General features: G+C 35.9%; 1 protein-coding gene and 2 long non-coding RNA genes across 9 annotated transcripts in view; 2 read left to right on the top strand and 1 right to left on the bottom strand.

The window, feature by feature from the left end:
- The window catches only part of LOC106168948 (plasmolipin-like), a 95212-nt gene extending 90107 nt beyond the window's left edge, over positions 1-5105 (top strand). For all 7 annotated transcript variants that reach the window (XM_087010641.1, XM_087010640.1, XM_087010642.1 and 4 more), the window contains 3 exons: positions 1101-1265; positions 1596-1697; positions 1988-5105. In XM_087010641.1, coding sequence (XP_086866767.1) covers positions 1101-1265; positions 1596-1697; positions 1988-2092 — 372 coding nt within the window. In that variant the 3' untranslated portion in view covers positions 2093-5105. The remainder of the gene's footprint in view (positions 1-1100; positions 1266-1595; positions 1698-1987) is intronic.
- A 2184-nt stretch (positions 5106-7289) lies between these two features.
- Positions 7290-12646, top strand: LOC106168949 (uncharacterized). Its single transcript, XR_001239062.2, has 3 exons — positions 7290-7464; positions 10909-11042; positions 12077-12646. It is a non-coding gene; the product is annotated as an uncharacterized LOC106168949 (long non-coding RNA).
- Positions 12647-14232: 1586 nt separating this feature from the next.
- On the bottom strand, positions 14233-17821 carry LOC106168968 (uncharacterized). The gene is made up of 4 exons (XR_001239065.2): positions 17548-17821; positions 15468-15622; positions 14986-15039; positions 14233-14355 (listed from the first exon to the last, which is right to left on the bottom strand). It is a non-coding gene; the product is annotated as an uncharacterized LOC106168968 (long non-coding RNA).
- Between the last annotated feature and the right edge of the window lie 182 nt (positions 17822-18003).

The following is an 18003-nucleotide window of genomic DNA, read 5'->3' as shown; positions in this document are numbered from 1 at the left end:
ATATAACTGGGATTCTTCAAGCTAATAAAACTATTCAAAATTGCTATGACTCAGAAGGCATACTTTTCTGTTAGGTTAGGCGTTTAATAATACGATCCGCAGATATTTTAGCACCAACACCCATATTAACCACATAACCCACAAATAAACCAGCACTACCAGAGCGGATGGATGTTAGTGCTATGTAACATTTTGTTAGTGCTAAATAACTGTATGGTGTGCTGGTTAATTTGTGGGTTTGGTGGTTAATATGGGCATTAGTGCTAAAAGATCTGCGGGTAGTGTTAGTAAATGCCTAATCCAATTGTAAGGCCTGAATGGGTTTTATGATTTTTCAGTATAATATAACTGAATTATGATATACCTTGATGGAAACATTTGATCTTAATTGCCTGTAAAAACTTAACTGAAATTCAGTTGGAAAAAGAAAAGCTGAGGAAAGTCTCAAAAGTGAATGAGCTATGCCAGTTAGGCTTACAGTTGTAGTTGTGGCAGATATACAGTCGTCATGTAACTGGGGATTTGGTTGTGCTGGATTGTGACAAAATTCACAACTACAGCAATGTGACTGGGAATTGATGCCACTTATTGATTTAACTTTTATAAGAAATCCTCTGTCTTGACTTAGTCATCTAGTTAAATATTTGAAAATTGATGCCATTGAAGTTAGTAATATAATTGTTATTTATCCACAAGTTCTTAGTGTACTTGTGTTCAACTGGATGATCAAAGCCCCTAAATACTCCGTACCAGTGTAGATTTAGGTGCAGATCAAATAATGGGAACATTCATCACAAGTTGACGTAATTAACAGATCAGTGGATCAAATGTGGCCAGCTCACTTGAAATCTTGCTGCATTTTCTCCTAATACACACTAAATAGATTCTCCATAGGGATTACACAGTAAGTTTTCAAGTGGGTCGGCTATATTTGATCTACGTCTCTGTTAGCGTCTGGATAGACTTGGTAGTGAATGCAACCAATGATAATTTCCAAATTGAATAAAATATGCATAATCATAATTTCACATACATACTTAATTCAAACAGAGACACAGAATTTTGATTTCTTTATTTAACTCATTATTTCATATTTTCAGATCCTGTGCCTGGTTGTGTTCATCTGTGTGATCATAGCCCCTGGATACGGCGGGTCTGGTTGGGTGTGGTTCATCGCCATCTCCGCCTTCATCACCACTCTCATCCTGCTCATCTTCCATGTCGTCGGCCTCATCAGCAGATTGCCAGGACCATGGATGTTAATTGTAAGGAAACAGAAAGGGAAGGGTGGATCACTAAGGCCCCAGATTTGGTCTTAAAGTGCAATTACAGATCACAACTGATCTGGTGTGGTCTTAAAGATTAACTAAGCAGTCTTAAATTGCTCTTAAGATGCAGTGAGTAAGATTATAATTAGACTGACTTCCCCCTTCAGTTGTAAAGTAATTATTTCCCCAGCAAGAAGATTAGGTATGAATTTCATTCATTTGATAACATCATTGAACTGATAAGACTTGAATTATTAAAGCAGTTTAAAAGAAGTGATTGAGATTCAAATTATTTTGCCAAAGTAATGTATTTTTTCTTTATTTTAGGAATTCATCTACTACATTGTGATAGCAGTATTCTTCCTGATTGCCTTCATCATAGCTGCAGTTGGTTGTAGATACGGTTATGCCTCAATCATAGCAACAGCCGTAAGTTCTTCAAAATTAGAAATGAAAACAGAAATAAATTGAATTGTTGTGTTAAAATGACAGAATGGGGCTTCAGTTTTCTTAAATCCATTGATATTAAAATGATTTTGTTACATGAAACCGTTTTCTTGGCTCCACCCAAGTAAAGAAACTTGCCAAGTTCTACAACATGATTGTAACTTGAATTTTTATCCATATGTTTTCCTTAGCAAATTCCTTTGTACATGTACAGTGTCAGTATAACTTATTGTAAAAACTGTATTTGGCTATTTGATTTTTTTCTGTTTCAGATATTTTGTTTTGCGTCCTGTGCGGTGTTTGGAGTGGATACATATTTCCAGTTTCAAGCATGGAGGACATCACAGACCACCACCATCTCCACCGGACCTGCATAGAGAAACAGGCAGGAAAACAAGATGAACTCCATCAATGACTTAGCAAATTTTATACTGCAACAATGCGCGAGATCATACAACACTCAAGTTTTTAGCTTTGATGTTTTTAAGAAGAACTAAGAACCTGTTTTAATAAGAATATAAAGCATCTCAAATGACAAAAGTTTGATGCCGTCAATAAGAATATTGAAACCTTCCAAATGTGAGACGACTCCATGGTCTTTCATCTCAGTTATTCACTATAAGGATGTAAGGATACAAAGTATCTAAAGGAAGAGGAAATGTGAATGTGATTTATGTCTTACTCTTACTGGTGCTATGCTAAGGTTTTTAGAGACTATAATCAGTTTATCCAGCAGAAATTTCAATTATTCGTAGTGTTAAGTGAGCAGTTTCCAAACGACAAGGTATGAAGCAAACAAAAACTTCTCCAAGATGTGCACAGACCAATACTATAATACTTCAGTCATTAACCTCTGGATTACATCACAGTATGACCAAGTTACTTCTGACATATTGCCATGCATTTTTTTTAGTTTAGAATAATAGGGTAATAGGTAATAGGGCAACTTGCTGTCAGCTGAGGTTGTGTTAACAATGAAGATAGGCTGACCCTTCTTTGTCCTTTCCATCTCTGAGAAAACAGAGTTCAGCAGATGTGGTACTTTTGCTTCCAGTCTTGGTCATTTTTGGACTTCATCAGCCCCCAGTGCCCTTTCTTCCTACTTTTTTCTTACCATTCAAAATGGTGGCTGTCTTCTGGGTCCTCTGGAAGACGGTCAGAATTTTTCAAGTTAACATTGAAAGGCATCTCTTAATTTTCTGTCAAAAGACAATCAAAAATGGAGGATAGATCGACAAAGATATTTTTGAAGACTGTCATAAAATATTTCTGGATCTGCCCCTGTAGAGGGAAGTTGTTTATCTTTCATGTAAATAAACCTTTTAAGCAGGCCATGTGCCAAGGGGATACTGAAGTTAGTTTCTAGTTTTCAGTTTCGTTTTTTCAAAAATTAACCAACTGTCAACCAGACACTAGTGTCATTTTTTTTCAAAATTGAACCTGGCAACTAGAAACTTGTTTCTTTTGTCAAAAAAAAATTCTGGTAGCCAAAAACTAGTGTCGTTTTTCAAAAAATGATTCTGATGCTGAAAAACCAGAAATGTTTTTGCAGTGGGAGACAAGAGTGGATGGAAGAAGAAGCATCAGGCTATTAGCGCCTATTTTTAGATTCTCTGCATGGAGCTAATTGGACATTTAAAAGTTTTCTATTTATATTATTCACATCTCAACAATTTTGTTACTTTATCATATAAAAATGAAAGTAAATGGGTTATTTTGTATTATGTAAAAAAGTGCTGAAAATGGAAATAAACTCATTTCAGAAATTTTCTCTTGTTTACATTTTGGCATTTTCAAAATGTGACTTTGAAGTTCCAGTGGACACTGCCTCAATAGTAACCATTAAAGGAAAACCATGTCACTTACTATTCTCAAACTTACAGAAAAGAAACATAGGACTAAAACACAGCTTCAGTTGGCATTTTCAAGGTGTGACTTTGAACTTCCACTGGCTTGAAGACATTTGTTAGACATATTTTCTGAATATCCATGATACTTTTATATTATTATTAAAACATGATGGTAATTATGCTATTAAGCAATTTGCATCAATACTGAAGATAACCCTATTTTGGGCACTGCTGCCATAATGACCATTACAGAAAAACCATGCAACTTATTCTTCTCAAACTTACTGAAAAGGTCCATAGGACTGAAATGCAGCTTGTGTTGGAACACTTGTCTGAATGAATTCTCTTCTGGAAGCAATTTAGTTCTTTATGAAATTTTCATTTTTCACGTATTTTCCCCATGTGGGGCTTAGAACTCCCATGGGCATGAAGCTGAATTGTAACCAAACTTTCTAAATGTTATATATGGCACATTACCGTATGGTAGATAATTAAAAATAGTTGGTGATTATCTTAATGATGTGCGAGTTTCCCTACCCCTTACCTGGACGGTGGCACTCTTGTCTCGACTGGCTCAAGTTGCTCAAAGCTCTCAGCTTCCCTGAGTATGGAGGATGAGGAGAGCTGTCCAAAGGTCGGGGCAACCAGGCCACTGTTAGGGGAGGGACGGGAATTTTGGTACACACCTTATTTGGCTTATGCAAAAAAAGAATTAGGCAGTATAATTATTATTTTTATTTATGTATTACTAATCTCTGAGTAATTCGCCCCTCCCTAAAGGTTACGAGAAAAGATCGAAATGGTAATGAATGAATCAATAGAAGAAATCAAACCAAATCCACATTCACTTTTAGCTATGCCTGGGCAGAAATGCAAATATTGTAGTCTACGCTTCTCCTCCCGCTCGAATAGGAGACGACATGAGTCAAGTGCTCATAAAAAATACCAATGTGAAGTAAGGGACTGTGAAAGAGCTTATGCCACTGAAGAAGAATTACTGAAACACAAGGCGGCCAGACACCAAGAACCCCTAGAGTTAGTTGTCAACACAGAAGAAGAGATCTCTTTACTTGACTCGAGGAAGTCACCCCAACCAACTTAGAAATGTAAAGAGCCCTCAGCAAAAGTAAGAAGACCCACGCAAGGTGGAAAAGGAATAACAATGGATATGACCCCCATACTGCCGGTGGAGGGGTGGTGTTCAAAAGATGAGGAACACCCCTACATCTCCAAACCATCCCTTCCCTCCCCCATATGAGTACAGAATGGAAATGCCAAATTGTATGCTCGTGTCAGGAAATTCAGAAGAAGAAGTAATTTACCCAGACGGCAAGAAGGAAATACATGTAGTTAGAAATTTCTAGTGTTAATTCATTTTTGATATTTGCTAGTTGATTTCTTTATTTCACTATAACTCCTAACTGACTGTGCACTTATGAACTATGAACTGAATGAACTGTGAATTGTCACCGACATTTGAGCTGAGATTCAATTTTAATTTATCATTTTTTTTTTCTAATAATAAAAGGATGTCAAGCTACCTCACCGCCTGTTGTTGATTCAGGGGGATAAAATTTAAAAGGGTGGGGGCAGTGTAACAATTGGGGTCAGTGAGGGTACGAATCCGCCATAAGAAATTATTATACGCAATGTAAACACGGGCTACGCGATCGTCTGCTATAACCTCTTTTTTTTTCTTAAGCACTATGCACTAAATCTCACCCAAAAACTTCGTTTTCCTTAGAGTCATATGTCCTAGTGTTTATCCAAACGAACTCCGTAGTAAAGTCTTTCATTTTAATCCATAATAAGGTGAAAATAGCCCAAAAAATTTTATGTCCCGCTTCCATGACTTTTGACGGTGGTGGCGGTGGTGATTATTTATAATATGATAGTTTATTTCTGCTAAGGCGTTCAATTTTTGTTTTACGCATCGAAGTGATAATTGACAAAATAAATTTATACCTCAAATAAAACAAAACTGCGTTAATGATATTTTTGTTTCTATTATGAAGATGTTAATACAAAATTTTTAGGCGCGTATTCTACAAAATTCTTGAAATGTAGGTAACATCTTTCGAAGGATTGATTCCAACCCAGCCACAAATGCTGACATCGCTTATTAAGTCACTCTAAGAACGCCACACGATTCGTCGTAGGTCTCTTCAGGAAGTGTGCGAATTTTAATTTGATTATGTCGAATGTATAGGTTGAATCTGACCTCATCGGCGAAATCCTCATGATTCCATTCTTGTGCCGCTATTAGATCCTAGTCCACTGCAGAAGTAGTCGGCGGTGCTGCTCTGTCGACAGAGGCTTCCTCAGAGGTCGTCTTGCACAGCCTAGTCGAAGTTTTGTTTCATTATCTGAAGTTTTCGTTATGAAATAATATATTAGTACAGTGCATGTATTTTTTTCTTTTCAGTTCGATTAAAATACTAGCACTTGGCCGATTTTGATAGTTTAATCTATTCAAAGGTTCTAATAATAGGTTTATTTATTCTATCAAAACATTTTACATCATATTACACTGATGTAGTTTTACATGGTTTGGATACCTATAGTAAACAGGTCAAAAATGTCAGCTGACCGTGAGCAGAGATGATGCCCGTATAGATTGTAGATAACATATACTGTTGGTGTTATTTTCATAAATGACGACTTTATTTGTATATTTGCCAGATCGAATTGCATTATTATCGCCATTGCTGTGGTGCTGAATATTAAGCACGCGCACGCACATGCACACACACACACACACACACCCACACACGAACATATACACACTAAAACAATCTGCTGAGCTACTGAATGCAACAGAGAAGATAATTTCTGTTCCCTCCAGGTGGTTTTGTAGAGCGGTTTGGTTTGTCAAACGTAGTAAAAACTTCAGATTGCAGCATGCAGTAGACCATAGACTGGGGCGCTGAAGTTAATGACTAGTGTCTAGTTTATAATTGCGTTTTTCAAAAACGAATCTGGCGACCAGAAACTAATTTCGTTTTTCAAAAAAAAAAAACGAACCTGGCAACCAGAAACTATTGTCATATTTAAAAAAAAAACGAACCTGCCAACAAGAAACTGGTGTCGTTTTTCAAAACTATTCTGAGAAACCAGAATCGCTTTTGCGGAAGAAAACAAGAGTTGATAGAGGAAGAGGTGACCGGAGACTAACACCTATTGCGACCAAGCAAACTCTACCGTGGAAGCTGGGCAAGTTCTCACTGTCCCTCCTCACCGTCTAGGGAGACCGAGACGACCGCCGATCAGTCTATACGGGGAACAGGCAGCCTTAACAGCGGACGCCGGGCAAGGTGTTACGCCGATTGGTCTTCACAGCGCACAGACCGGCCCATGGGGGTCTCGCCTTGTTGTAAGGTGGACAATTCAATAAACCTGTGAAACGTCAAGATTTTCCTTTAAAAGTGTCCATCGATCTTTCAAGAAGTAGAAAGAAAGAAAGAAATATCAATAACCTTACGGTCACGCTGAGAATCCTGTTTTATCTATCACAATCCCACCCCAGTTCGTTCATTCGACCTATGAAAGCTGAGTTACGCCATATAAACTTTGTTGGCATTTAAAATGCGTTTTTATTTTTATTTATTCATTTTTGTTGTCTGTGTGTGTGTCATTATGACTTTTTTCAAACCCTAATCCTCTTTTCGAGATGGAGATTTTTTGTGCCTGCTCATAAACCAGATTATAATTCAAACCGAAGCGTTCGCACAGAAAGTAGGTGACCTCTTTATTATGTAAATCAGGTGACCATGTTAGTGAAAGGTGTTCAGGTAGGACCAAGGTCAGTAGAAGACGGAGAAGGATGTCCCATAAGCCATATTACTGCTACTGCCACATGTAAGCCGAAAAGATGGCACTGAAACCAGCGGCAGTATCTCGTAAGTTACGTACAGATGATAGAAAATGTATTGTAGCATTTCTTAGTTTTTCATTGATGATATTTTCTCGAAACGGTGCACTCTAGGCATAATGACCACGTGGACATCTAACTGACGTGAAGGATACTTTCTCTTAGTTTTCCCTCAATGGCTTTTGGGCACCCTTTTGTAGCCCTCGTCATCAAAACAAACGGCAGCCATACTGGAGGGAGACCGGAATCGTCTGCTGCGCATGATCATGTCTACATGTACAATTTAGCATTTAATTTCTGTGTTTTCTTTGATATTAAACCGAGTAAAATGATGAATTACTGCAGGGTATATGATAGAGAGAAGATAAATAACTTAACAAGCGTTCACAGACTGCCTGCAGTGGTAACAATCCAAGGTGTAGGGACGAAAACCGTAAACGGAGGAGAGACTGAGGAGTGGCTTTGAATCAAGACTCATCGGACAAGTAAAGGATAAAACTAATTTATTTTACAGCAAAGAATGAAGACCCAGCTGTGCAGCCTTTACCATAAAAGAAAAAAAGTAGAAAACCAATGACCGAGGTGTATAAGATATGAGCGCACGTACACTGCATATTAGTAGTGCCCAAAAAGTCTTGGTGGAGAGTGTGTTGTAAAAACGTGTGGAAATACCCAGGCAGGGTTTCGACTTTCATTATGAAGACTCACTTATTGCCTTGGGTGTAATTTGTTATCAGTTATGGTGCTCTTTGGATTTTATCTGCTGTCATCTACCTCTTTAATACCTGGTTAGCATTATTGTCAATTAGTGTCAAGGCTACAGTACAATGTACACAGCTCAGCTGGGCCAATTAAATCAATTACCTGTGTCATGTGTATTTGGAAGTTAGTGGCTTGATTTTAGATTTAGTGTAGTGTTAAGAGTAAATCTGTTTTGTAAGTATATATTCTAGCTCAGGTACCATTTAATTGAATGAACTTATGAAATGAATTTGAAAAATGTTGATTCTGTGTTTTCCTACTGTATTATGATGCAAGTTACAATATGAATAAAAATAACTATTGTTACCTTTTTTTGTTAATTTACATTTAGGAAATTGATCTGAAATTTTCCCACCAAGCCACACTGAATGATTGGGTGCAAATAAATCTTGGTTATAAAAAAAAAAAAAAAAAAAAAAAAAAAAAAAAAAAAAAGGTGACAGGTACAAAAGGCAGCTAGATGGCACACAAGGTAGAAGCAGCGAAAAAATATTCTTATATCTTTGTGACCAGCTGAGGAGACAGGATCTGAACATCAGGAGAGTGAAATTCAGTGCATGACAGGAGTTATTTAATTGGATTTGTTTATTTATTTCATTGTTCATTTGTTGTTTTAAAGTTGTTATCCTGATAGCTTGCATACAACAAGGACAGGTTTTCTATTTATTTAGAATTGTGAGCAGAAGCACAAGAAGAAATGAAAACACTTTTTTCTTTCTCATATGTTTAAAGGCTAAATGGAAAAGTTTGCAAGAAATATAAAATTTTGTATGGTGCACCTCCCACAGATGGTCTGATATGCAGAAACAGATGGCTGTTGTACATGTAGGTTGTCACTGTTGTGCATTTTTAAATTGTGACCACCAGTTGTGGAATTCTCCTAAATAAAATTACAAACTGCTTAGTAACACCATCTAAGGCCTAATATGTACATACCCACACAGCACATATCAATTGTGAGTCTTCAATCAAGCATTTCTCTAGACATAGATTAAAAATATACTAAACAGGTTTCTCAAATTATGGTGGCTTGATTCGACTTAATATGCTCATGTACATGTTGCATTGCATCATTAAAAGTATGGAAATATTTTTCATGTCAGTGTTATCAACCAAAAGGAAAGGGACCCTGATAATCTGTCATTGAATTGTGCAACAATGTTTTGCATTTCATGTTTACTTTTATCCATACAAAATGTGCATTTTCCTATATTTTCAATCAAATAAAGATCAATTCATGAACTGACTTGTTGTTATGTTACATTGAATGTCATAAGTTTGAAAAATACATTGCTTCTGTGAAGGTCTGGACTAATAATAAAATGCTAACAATGTTGCTAGTGTGAATGGTTGAATTCATGGTAAAATATTGAACTCTCAAACAACAGTCATGTTACAAATACTTCCTAATGAACCAAAATGAAGCACAAGAATGCTGAAATAATTTCTGACAGCTTCATGATGTACAGTTAAATCATATCTGACAGCAATATTTCTTGTCACAACCCTGCATACTCTCTTTTTTGAGTCCGTAAGGGTTGATCCCGATAGTCAGCTCAAATTTCTCCTTATATCTATCCTTTATGTACAAAGTTGCTTCTATGAAAGGTTGAACTTATGATTACACAGTAAACTCTCTAAAGCTGTAACTTTTATTACCCAAAGAACAAGTAAAATGAAGTACAAGATAACTGAACTAGCTTCTGACAACATTCCACGATGTTGGGATACAGGGGTAGGTCAGGATTTCACGTCTTTAGACTGTCTTGAGTTTATATGGGTCGATCACGCTGATCAGCTGAAGTTTTCACATGTATATACTATTTTCCTTTTGGTGTACTTGATCACGATATGAAGATTATTTCATTTTATTTGGTTCACCTATATTTACGCTACTATTCCCCGTCGTTCTTTCCCTCCAGAATGGCCGCTGGACGAGTGTTACGGAGCAAATATGACGTCACTGTAATCGGTTAATTCAATGAAACTTCTCCCAGTAATTACATCCGTAGTAAGCGTCCACCCTGCACGTCGCTGGTTTGCTCTTTTTGTTAATTTTATATTACTATGTTGTAGTACAGTGCTCTATCTGATCATAGTGTTGTGAGGGTAATTTATGTATACTTTTGTGTCGGGTTTGATACCCGTCCTTTTTCGAACCAGAAACGTTAGATTTGAATTTCTTATTTAACAGAAATAATATCTGTATGAAAATTATCATATATCAATTTCCAAGAATAGAAATGTTTTCTATTTGTCTCTGAAAATATGTGTGGGCAAATCTGCAACTTGTCACCTCGCTGTAAACTTGAAGATATACTCTTATTAATTCTAAATTATGTTGATTTCTAGTAACCCCGTTACGTAAAATGCATATTGGAAAGTTTTAATTACATTTATCGTGTGTTCAGTCGAAAAAGAGGAAGAAATGTAAATCTACAAAAGACACTGTTAATAAAGCGTAGAATTCCTTAGAAATCCCAACATGTAGCGGCAAAATGTGCCCACGTTACTGCAGAATTGTCCACATGTACTGTAACGATTTTTAACAATTCTGAACCTGACACTGCATGCATAACATACATAAAATCTTCGACTTGTTTTATTTACAGATATTTTTTCTGTTTGTTTAATTTTAATTTATATTAATGAAGTTCACAAAATGTTATATTTCCATAATTTTAATGCTGTAAATAATTCATTTTCATAGTAAGACGTTCAGCGCAGTGTGAGATGTCACCCAGATCAGACACTTCACAGCTGGGGCGTGGAAGAAGAGGACGCAGGCTAGGTGTGGTGAAGTCGCAAGGCCGAATATTCTATTCATTGGAATAAATTTGTCTTGTGAGTAACATCTTTTCAGCAAGCAAGGCATACAAGAAGGGGAACGCGTACAGTTTATTTTGCGTAACTCGATAGTTAGACTAGTGTATAACTACCGCCTATGTCATTGGCATACGAGTAATTTTCTGGTTTTCCGGTTTTGTGAGTTTCATGCAACTTGTATGTAAGTGTTTGTCAGAAGCATGTATTTTAATACTTAAAATAATTAAAATTCGAAATTTAATGGACACTGTGTCGTTTATAATGACCGAAATGTTCTTTGTGCTAAAGACGTTTCTTACAAAATTTCCGCATTTCTTCGAGTTCAAATTACCAAGAAATAATATCCTTATATTTTCACACTGCCTTTACTACTTGTTAGTCTGGGTGGTACACTGGATTTTGGAAATATTATGATAATCTCGAGAAAAACGCCGTCAAAAGAGACATAAATTATATGAAGAAAGTTGTCATATTTTATATCATTTTTTGGTGTCCAGATTCAGCCAAATTAAACCGACTTACTGTTAATTTGACACCTGAAAAAAATTAGTATTTTCGGAACAATTCATGCAGTAAGAACATTATAAACTGGACTGTGAAAAATCTTGCTTGATTTAAAGAGAATTAGTTTCCGTGGGATGTTTTCCGGTTTTTATAATGATCTTTACATGTTGTACAAGAGTGATATTGTGCTGTTCATTATTAGATCTGTTAATCATTCACGAGAAAACTAAATTATGCACTATGTCATTTGCCGTCTATAAACTTTTTACTCAGTTCAATAATATATTCTGTTCCTTGACGGAATTCTTCGTATTAGTTTAAACCTTTACTCTGAGAAAGCTATCCAATATTAATATTGGTCGTGTTTTTCATGTCATTCTTGTAGTGATATAGATGTGGGTGAACGACATCCATTGAAATTTGTGAAATATCGGAGAAGTTTGGATCTTGAACTGCATGCCTCTTCCATTATCATTTTACCTTAACTTACTTTAAGTGGCATGGGTTGTTTAATTGTGCCATTAACGTGTGTTATTTTCTTATTTCAGAACACTGTAATTTCCTTTGCCAAGATGCTGCAAAATGCATATACGACTGATAGAAGCTGACCTAGTCTTCCGTATTTTCAAAATGATAGCTTTAAAATAAATTTTCTGCATACTCGTATGGCGCACTAAGATTGATCGTGCTTCACTTTTCTTAAAGTCAGACATCAATTATTTTTATTATCAAATAATGCCATAAGGATTGATCGATATAAATAATAAAATGAATATAATTAGATGATAAAACTTTAATTTGATTCCACTGAACCAGTCAGTTTTTTTTCCCAATTTTTGTTATGCCATAGTTTCATAATATAAACCCTATACTATAATATGAAAAGCCATAATATAATCTCAAAGTGCTTACATATCACAACTTTCAAATTTAAAGTTGCATCTTCACTAGATCGCAAGTTGAAATTCGAGTACGAATATTTATTGTGATTTACTATTGTAAAATTCGTTATGATGATATACATTGTAGAAGAAAACTTTTATTTTATCATTTGTAACTTAACTCTGACATTTGTGAACGTAAATAATTTTTGCCTGAATAAATACGCTTTTTGAAGACGTTTTCAGTTAGATTTTATAGATACAAAAGTGAAAATAATAGTAGTATTGATATACTTTGGATTTTAAGAACTCTCTATTTGGAACGTGACAGTTTGGGCGAGTCCATTCGTTGTTGATGGAAGGCAGGTCGGTCTAGTCCTTTTAATTTAGTGGGGTGGGAAGAGTCTATTTTGTTTTTGAGGGGTGACAGGTGGGGCGAGTCCATTCAATTTTAGGGGAGGCAGGTGGGAAGAGTCCATTATTTTTTAGGGGTGACAGGTGGGGCGAGTCCATTCAATTTTAGGGGAGGCAGGTGGGAAGAGTCCATTATTTTTTAGGGGTGACAGGTGGGGCGAGTCCATTCAATTTTAAGGGAGGCAGGTGGGAAGAGTCCATTATTTTTTAGGGGTGACAGGTGGGGCGAGTCCATTGTGGGGCGAGTCCATTCAATTTTAGGGGAGGCAGGTGGGAAGAGTCCATTATTTTTTAGGGGTGACAGGTGGGGCGAGTCCATTCAATTTTAGGGGAAGCAGGTTGGAAGAGTCCATTATTTTTGAGGGGTGACAGGTGGGACGAGTCCATTATATTTTCGAGGGGTGACAGGTGGGATGAGTCCATTTTGTTTTCGAGGGGTGGCAGGTGGGGCGAGCCCATTCAAATTTAAGGGGCAACAGGTGGGGAAAGTCCATTTAAATTTAAGGGGTGACAGGTTGGAAAAGTCCATTACGTTTTGAGGGATGACAGGTAGGGGTAGTCAATTACTTTATTAGGGTTGATAAGTGAGACGATTAAAGATTGTAAGAGCATTTACTGCATAGGACTACTTGGAATTCAAAATTGGTTTCCAAATACACAGAGGAATTGGAAATAATTTGAATATTATTTTGAATAGACCAGGCAAAGTACATACAAATAATTTAAAAAGAATAGCACTCAGAGGCATGTGATCAGTTCTATATAATCAAAATAAAACGTCCCAATTTCTGGAACAGCCATTTACTAAAAACATATCATTTACTAAAAAGTGGCAGACTCTTTTTCACTTGATCATTTTATTCAGATTTGTAATTAAATGGTATATACACAAGTATTTAGATAGTCAAATTGGCAGTAGCAAAAAACACAAGAATGTCCTATAAAAAACTATGAATGACATTATGAAAAGTGAAGAAATGATATTCTGGAGGATGGACAAATTTGTTCTGACGTACGTTGAAAATATCATGACATGGAACAAGATTTAGAAAAAAATTTAGAAACAAAATCAAACTTCAAAAAGCTGGTGTGCAATTACACTTTATAAATGTGTTTATAGGAAATATTTTGGTTCACCTACAGCCTTGCAGCAGACTTTAGATTTTTAAGTATTCAAATACTATCGTTTTTAAAGATACATATCGTTTTTAAAAATACAAGGTACGTTTGCAAAGCTTTTAAACCTTTTTTCTTTCAAATATTTTCATGTAATACCAGGGGCAATATTATATTAGGTAGATTAAATTTGAAACTGCTGAAATAGCTATTATATTGATATCTTCACACTCCTTTTCTATCTATTACTACTATCATTTTCATACTTTTTCATATCAAAATATAAGACAAAATCCCAGAGAAATATATTTATTAAATTCTCATAAAATAAATGCTTGAATAAGCGCAGAGTTCCTGAATGTGAACCAAAGGTAAGGCTGCCAGAGGTGCATGTTGAGCTGTACCTCGGTGGGTTTCTGAAATGAGAAAATTATTTTTAGCAATTTTTTTACTTAAACTGACGGGGTCTTAAATTGTTACTAATGAATGATATATCACATGGGATAGAGTAATTGCCTTGTCCAAAATATAGGCAAGCAGGAAATAAGTCGAGGTTGTCTTATTTTAGACATGATCCAAAATGAATGAATAATATACTTAGAGAATACTCCAAGAATGCAGACCTCCAAGTTAATGGTAAATAATGGTAAATAATAATAATAATAATAATAATAATAATAAATATATAAAAATACGTGGAAACCCAAATTCAGTAATCGTAATAATTTCTTTCCCATCTGAATATCTGTGCGTCTCAAAAATTCATCAAAATATGCAGAGGACATTTAGAAATATCTTGCTTAAAAATCAAGACAACCCATTTCATTTGGGGATCGTAATTACGCGTGCTTTTGAATGTTATCACGCCCTTGGAATTCAGGGCAGAAACCACCAGATAATTTCCCCTTGGCGAACATACTAAGAAATGTCTGCAAAACTGCATGAACAAAATAATTTAATGAAACATTTCCTAACACCATGGACAGCAGACACACTGACATAACTCCCAAAGGCACAAAGATTTACTGTTGAAAAGCTTTTCTTACCGGCAGTACTTGATCACGTGGACCCCTCTTGTTTGTAAACGGCTGTATCTGGTCCTGGAAAAAATATGCATAGTTTACACCTTAGCCTGCTAGTTGACACCAGAATGAACCCTAGCAAAACACACGAGAAATGTCAGGAACAACGCTTTACACCCAAACCCAATATAGAGATGCATTTCACGTGCTGAAGTGTCCAAAACTGAATGAATTCAAAGTTGTATTCGATTTTTTAACATATATGTGTATAGAACAAAAATCTACCACTGTCTCAATATCAATTTAATATTTAATTTTTACCATGTTTTTATATTATGTAAAGAGCTCTAAATGGAAACCAGTGGCAGATTAAGAGGGGGGGTCAGACGGGTCCTGACCCCCCCCCCCCCCCCACCACCCCTTTGGTTTCTGAAAAATATATCGCACCAATATTCCCCTCTTGAAATAAGAATTTTGAATAGCTAAATCATATTTCTAAACCGTACCAAAGGGCTCCATAACACCAAAAAATTTTCGGGGTCCTTGAGCAGGCCCCGAACCCCACTCCAAGGTGGCGATGCTGATCTCCGAATTCGACGCCTGTCGTTCCTGACCCTTCCCTTCAAATAATCCTGGATCCGCCCCTGTTAACCATAAGGTGCTGTAAATTTTTTTCAAAATCAAATATATACAACATGAAATTTGGAATGTTGTTACTTAGAAGGAAAAATACATTTTTACCATGTTTTGCAAGATATTGTCACAAGCAGTTTGTGAAAAAAATTAACATTTAACGTTAACAGCAACCAATGCGTTCAAATATTCTACTAGAGATACACTTCAGTGGGGAATGAGGGAATCCCTAAAGACATTGATTATTGGAAAATAGCATTTTTGCAATTTAATTGCAAAGTGTGTTATTATTAAACCTATGCAAAATTATATTTCAAAGTCCAAATATTTGTAACGATTTTTTGTAACTTTCTGAACATAAATAATGTTCTCATACAAGAACATTATCATTTCTGCATCTGCTGCTCGATATACCGAAGATGCTGCTGAGATAGAATTGTTAAAAAGCAGCAGGTTTTTTGACAAGAGTAAACTTAGGATCACATGACTGTTCCCTTCATCTTTATGCAAAAGTGAGATCTGTTGAACAAATTAATGCCACAAATGCATGTCATAATTAACTAATAATTACAACAAATACACATACTACTGAAAATATTGTAAATGCCAAGTTATTTTAGAAAATAAAAAATATGAAAAATTTTAATCTTTTGATAGAATTTTGACAGCTAAGCATTAAACAATTTTAAAAATGGATTGAACTGATTATGTATTATTTGTAAGATCAAAAACGTAGGACTGCTTCAGTATGATTTATTTCTCTTCTAATGGACGTGAATCACCAAACATGCAAAATTACGTGAACAGAGTTTTAAAGGTAGCCTTATTTCGTCTTTTGATGACAAGGTCAAATTGAGGTTCATTTGCGAGTTTTCCTGGACTGGAAAAACAAGTTTTTTTAGCATTATATTTGCATTAAAATAAACGTAAAGGCACAACTTGCTGTCTTGCTGAAGAATATCGCAAATAGTTTAACAAACATCACGGAGGCAAACTCTGGCGTGGGGTTCGGGTCCCGAAAATTTTTGGCATTTCAGAGGGCGAACGGTGCAATTTGGTACGGTTTAGAATTATGGCTCAGCTAGTCAAAATTCTAATTTAAGAGGGGAATATCTTTGTCAGTTTTTTTCAGAAATCGAAATGGGGGGGGGGGGGGGGGATATATATTCTTTGGCGATATAAAACAAGTTTTGTTATAAATGACTATGCGGTGTTAAATGTGCTGCCTTTTGATATTTTTACAAAAGCTTTAAAATTTGAGAGCGTTTTGATTAGACAACATTAGCCATAAATGAGAAATATCAAAATTGAATTCAAGCATTACTTGCAGATTGGCGCTAGCAATTCGTTCCCTATGCCTTGAAAATGGTTGCTTTCATGATCACTCACGCAGGAACCAGTGTAAGTATTAACTAGGTCACATACTCCATTGGATCGAAATATTACATTTTATGGTATTATTTGTGAAAACATGCCAGAATTAGAAATGGAAGTATATCACTAAACCTTTACCCTTTTCTTTAATTTTTCAAGTTTGACTTTTTTGCTGTACTATAATTATGACCCATAACACAAACATGTAAAATCCTCTCTCTAAATTCAACAGCCAAATTTAAAAGAGCCATTCAACAGAATTTCCCCCATCTCGACTATTTCGCATGTACAACTTAATTGACACTTCTAATTCTTCTGATGTAGTTTAAAATTTTGTGTATTTAACATGAGGCACAACCGCGATTTTCACTGTCATGAGGTAGGCCTACGTGATGAAATAAAGGAGGCATGGAGGACACGAAATATTACGTGGGGAAAATATTGGTGGATGGCAAAACCCAGTGTTCAACATGCAGGTGGCAAATCCAATTTTTAAATGCATCAAAGATATGTTACCAACAAATACCTAAAATCATTGTCTTAGAACGTTTCGTTGAATCGGTTAAAACTATAATATACCTTTGCTTAGTATCCTGCCCTCCTCGCGTCCACACCCTGGTCACTCAGAACTGAAGAAGAAGTGACAACTCTTCCAAGGGTTCAGTTTTAAAATGATCCTATAGGTGGGAGGCAGGAAGAGCTAGGTGACAGACCTTTCTATTTGTTAATTACCATAATTTGACAGATAAAATTTGATTAACAATACACTAAAATAGAAATGCACAGGAAGTTTTTGTTTCCCGCATATTTCAAAATACACTAGATTAAATTAATTAAATTAAGCCTCGGACCCTTTCACACCCCAAAGTAAAATGACATTTTGTAGGTCACTGGCTATCCTTATATGGTCTACTGCATGCTGCAATCTGAGCAGTTTTTGCCAAGTTTGACAAACCAAACCGTTCTATAGCGCCATCTGGAGGGGAAAAGAAATGATCTTCTCTGCTGCTATAGGTAGCTAGTGTGTGTGTGTGT

The sequence above is a fragment of the Lingula anatina genome, chromosome 4, assembly GCF_051362555.1.
Source record: "Lingula anatina isolate TDL-2025a chromosome 4, LinAna3.0, whole genome shotgun sequence".
Taxonomy (NCBI): Eukaryota; Metazoa; Brachiopoda; class Lingulata; order Lingulida; family Lingulidae; genus Lingula; species Lingula anatina.
The sequence above is the reverse complement of the archived record's forward strand: the minus strand, read 5'-3'. Positions and strand labels throughout refer to the sequence as shown.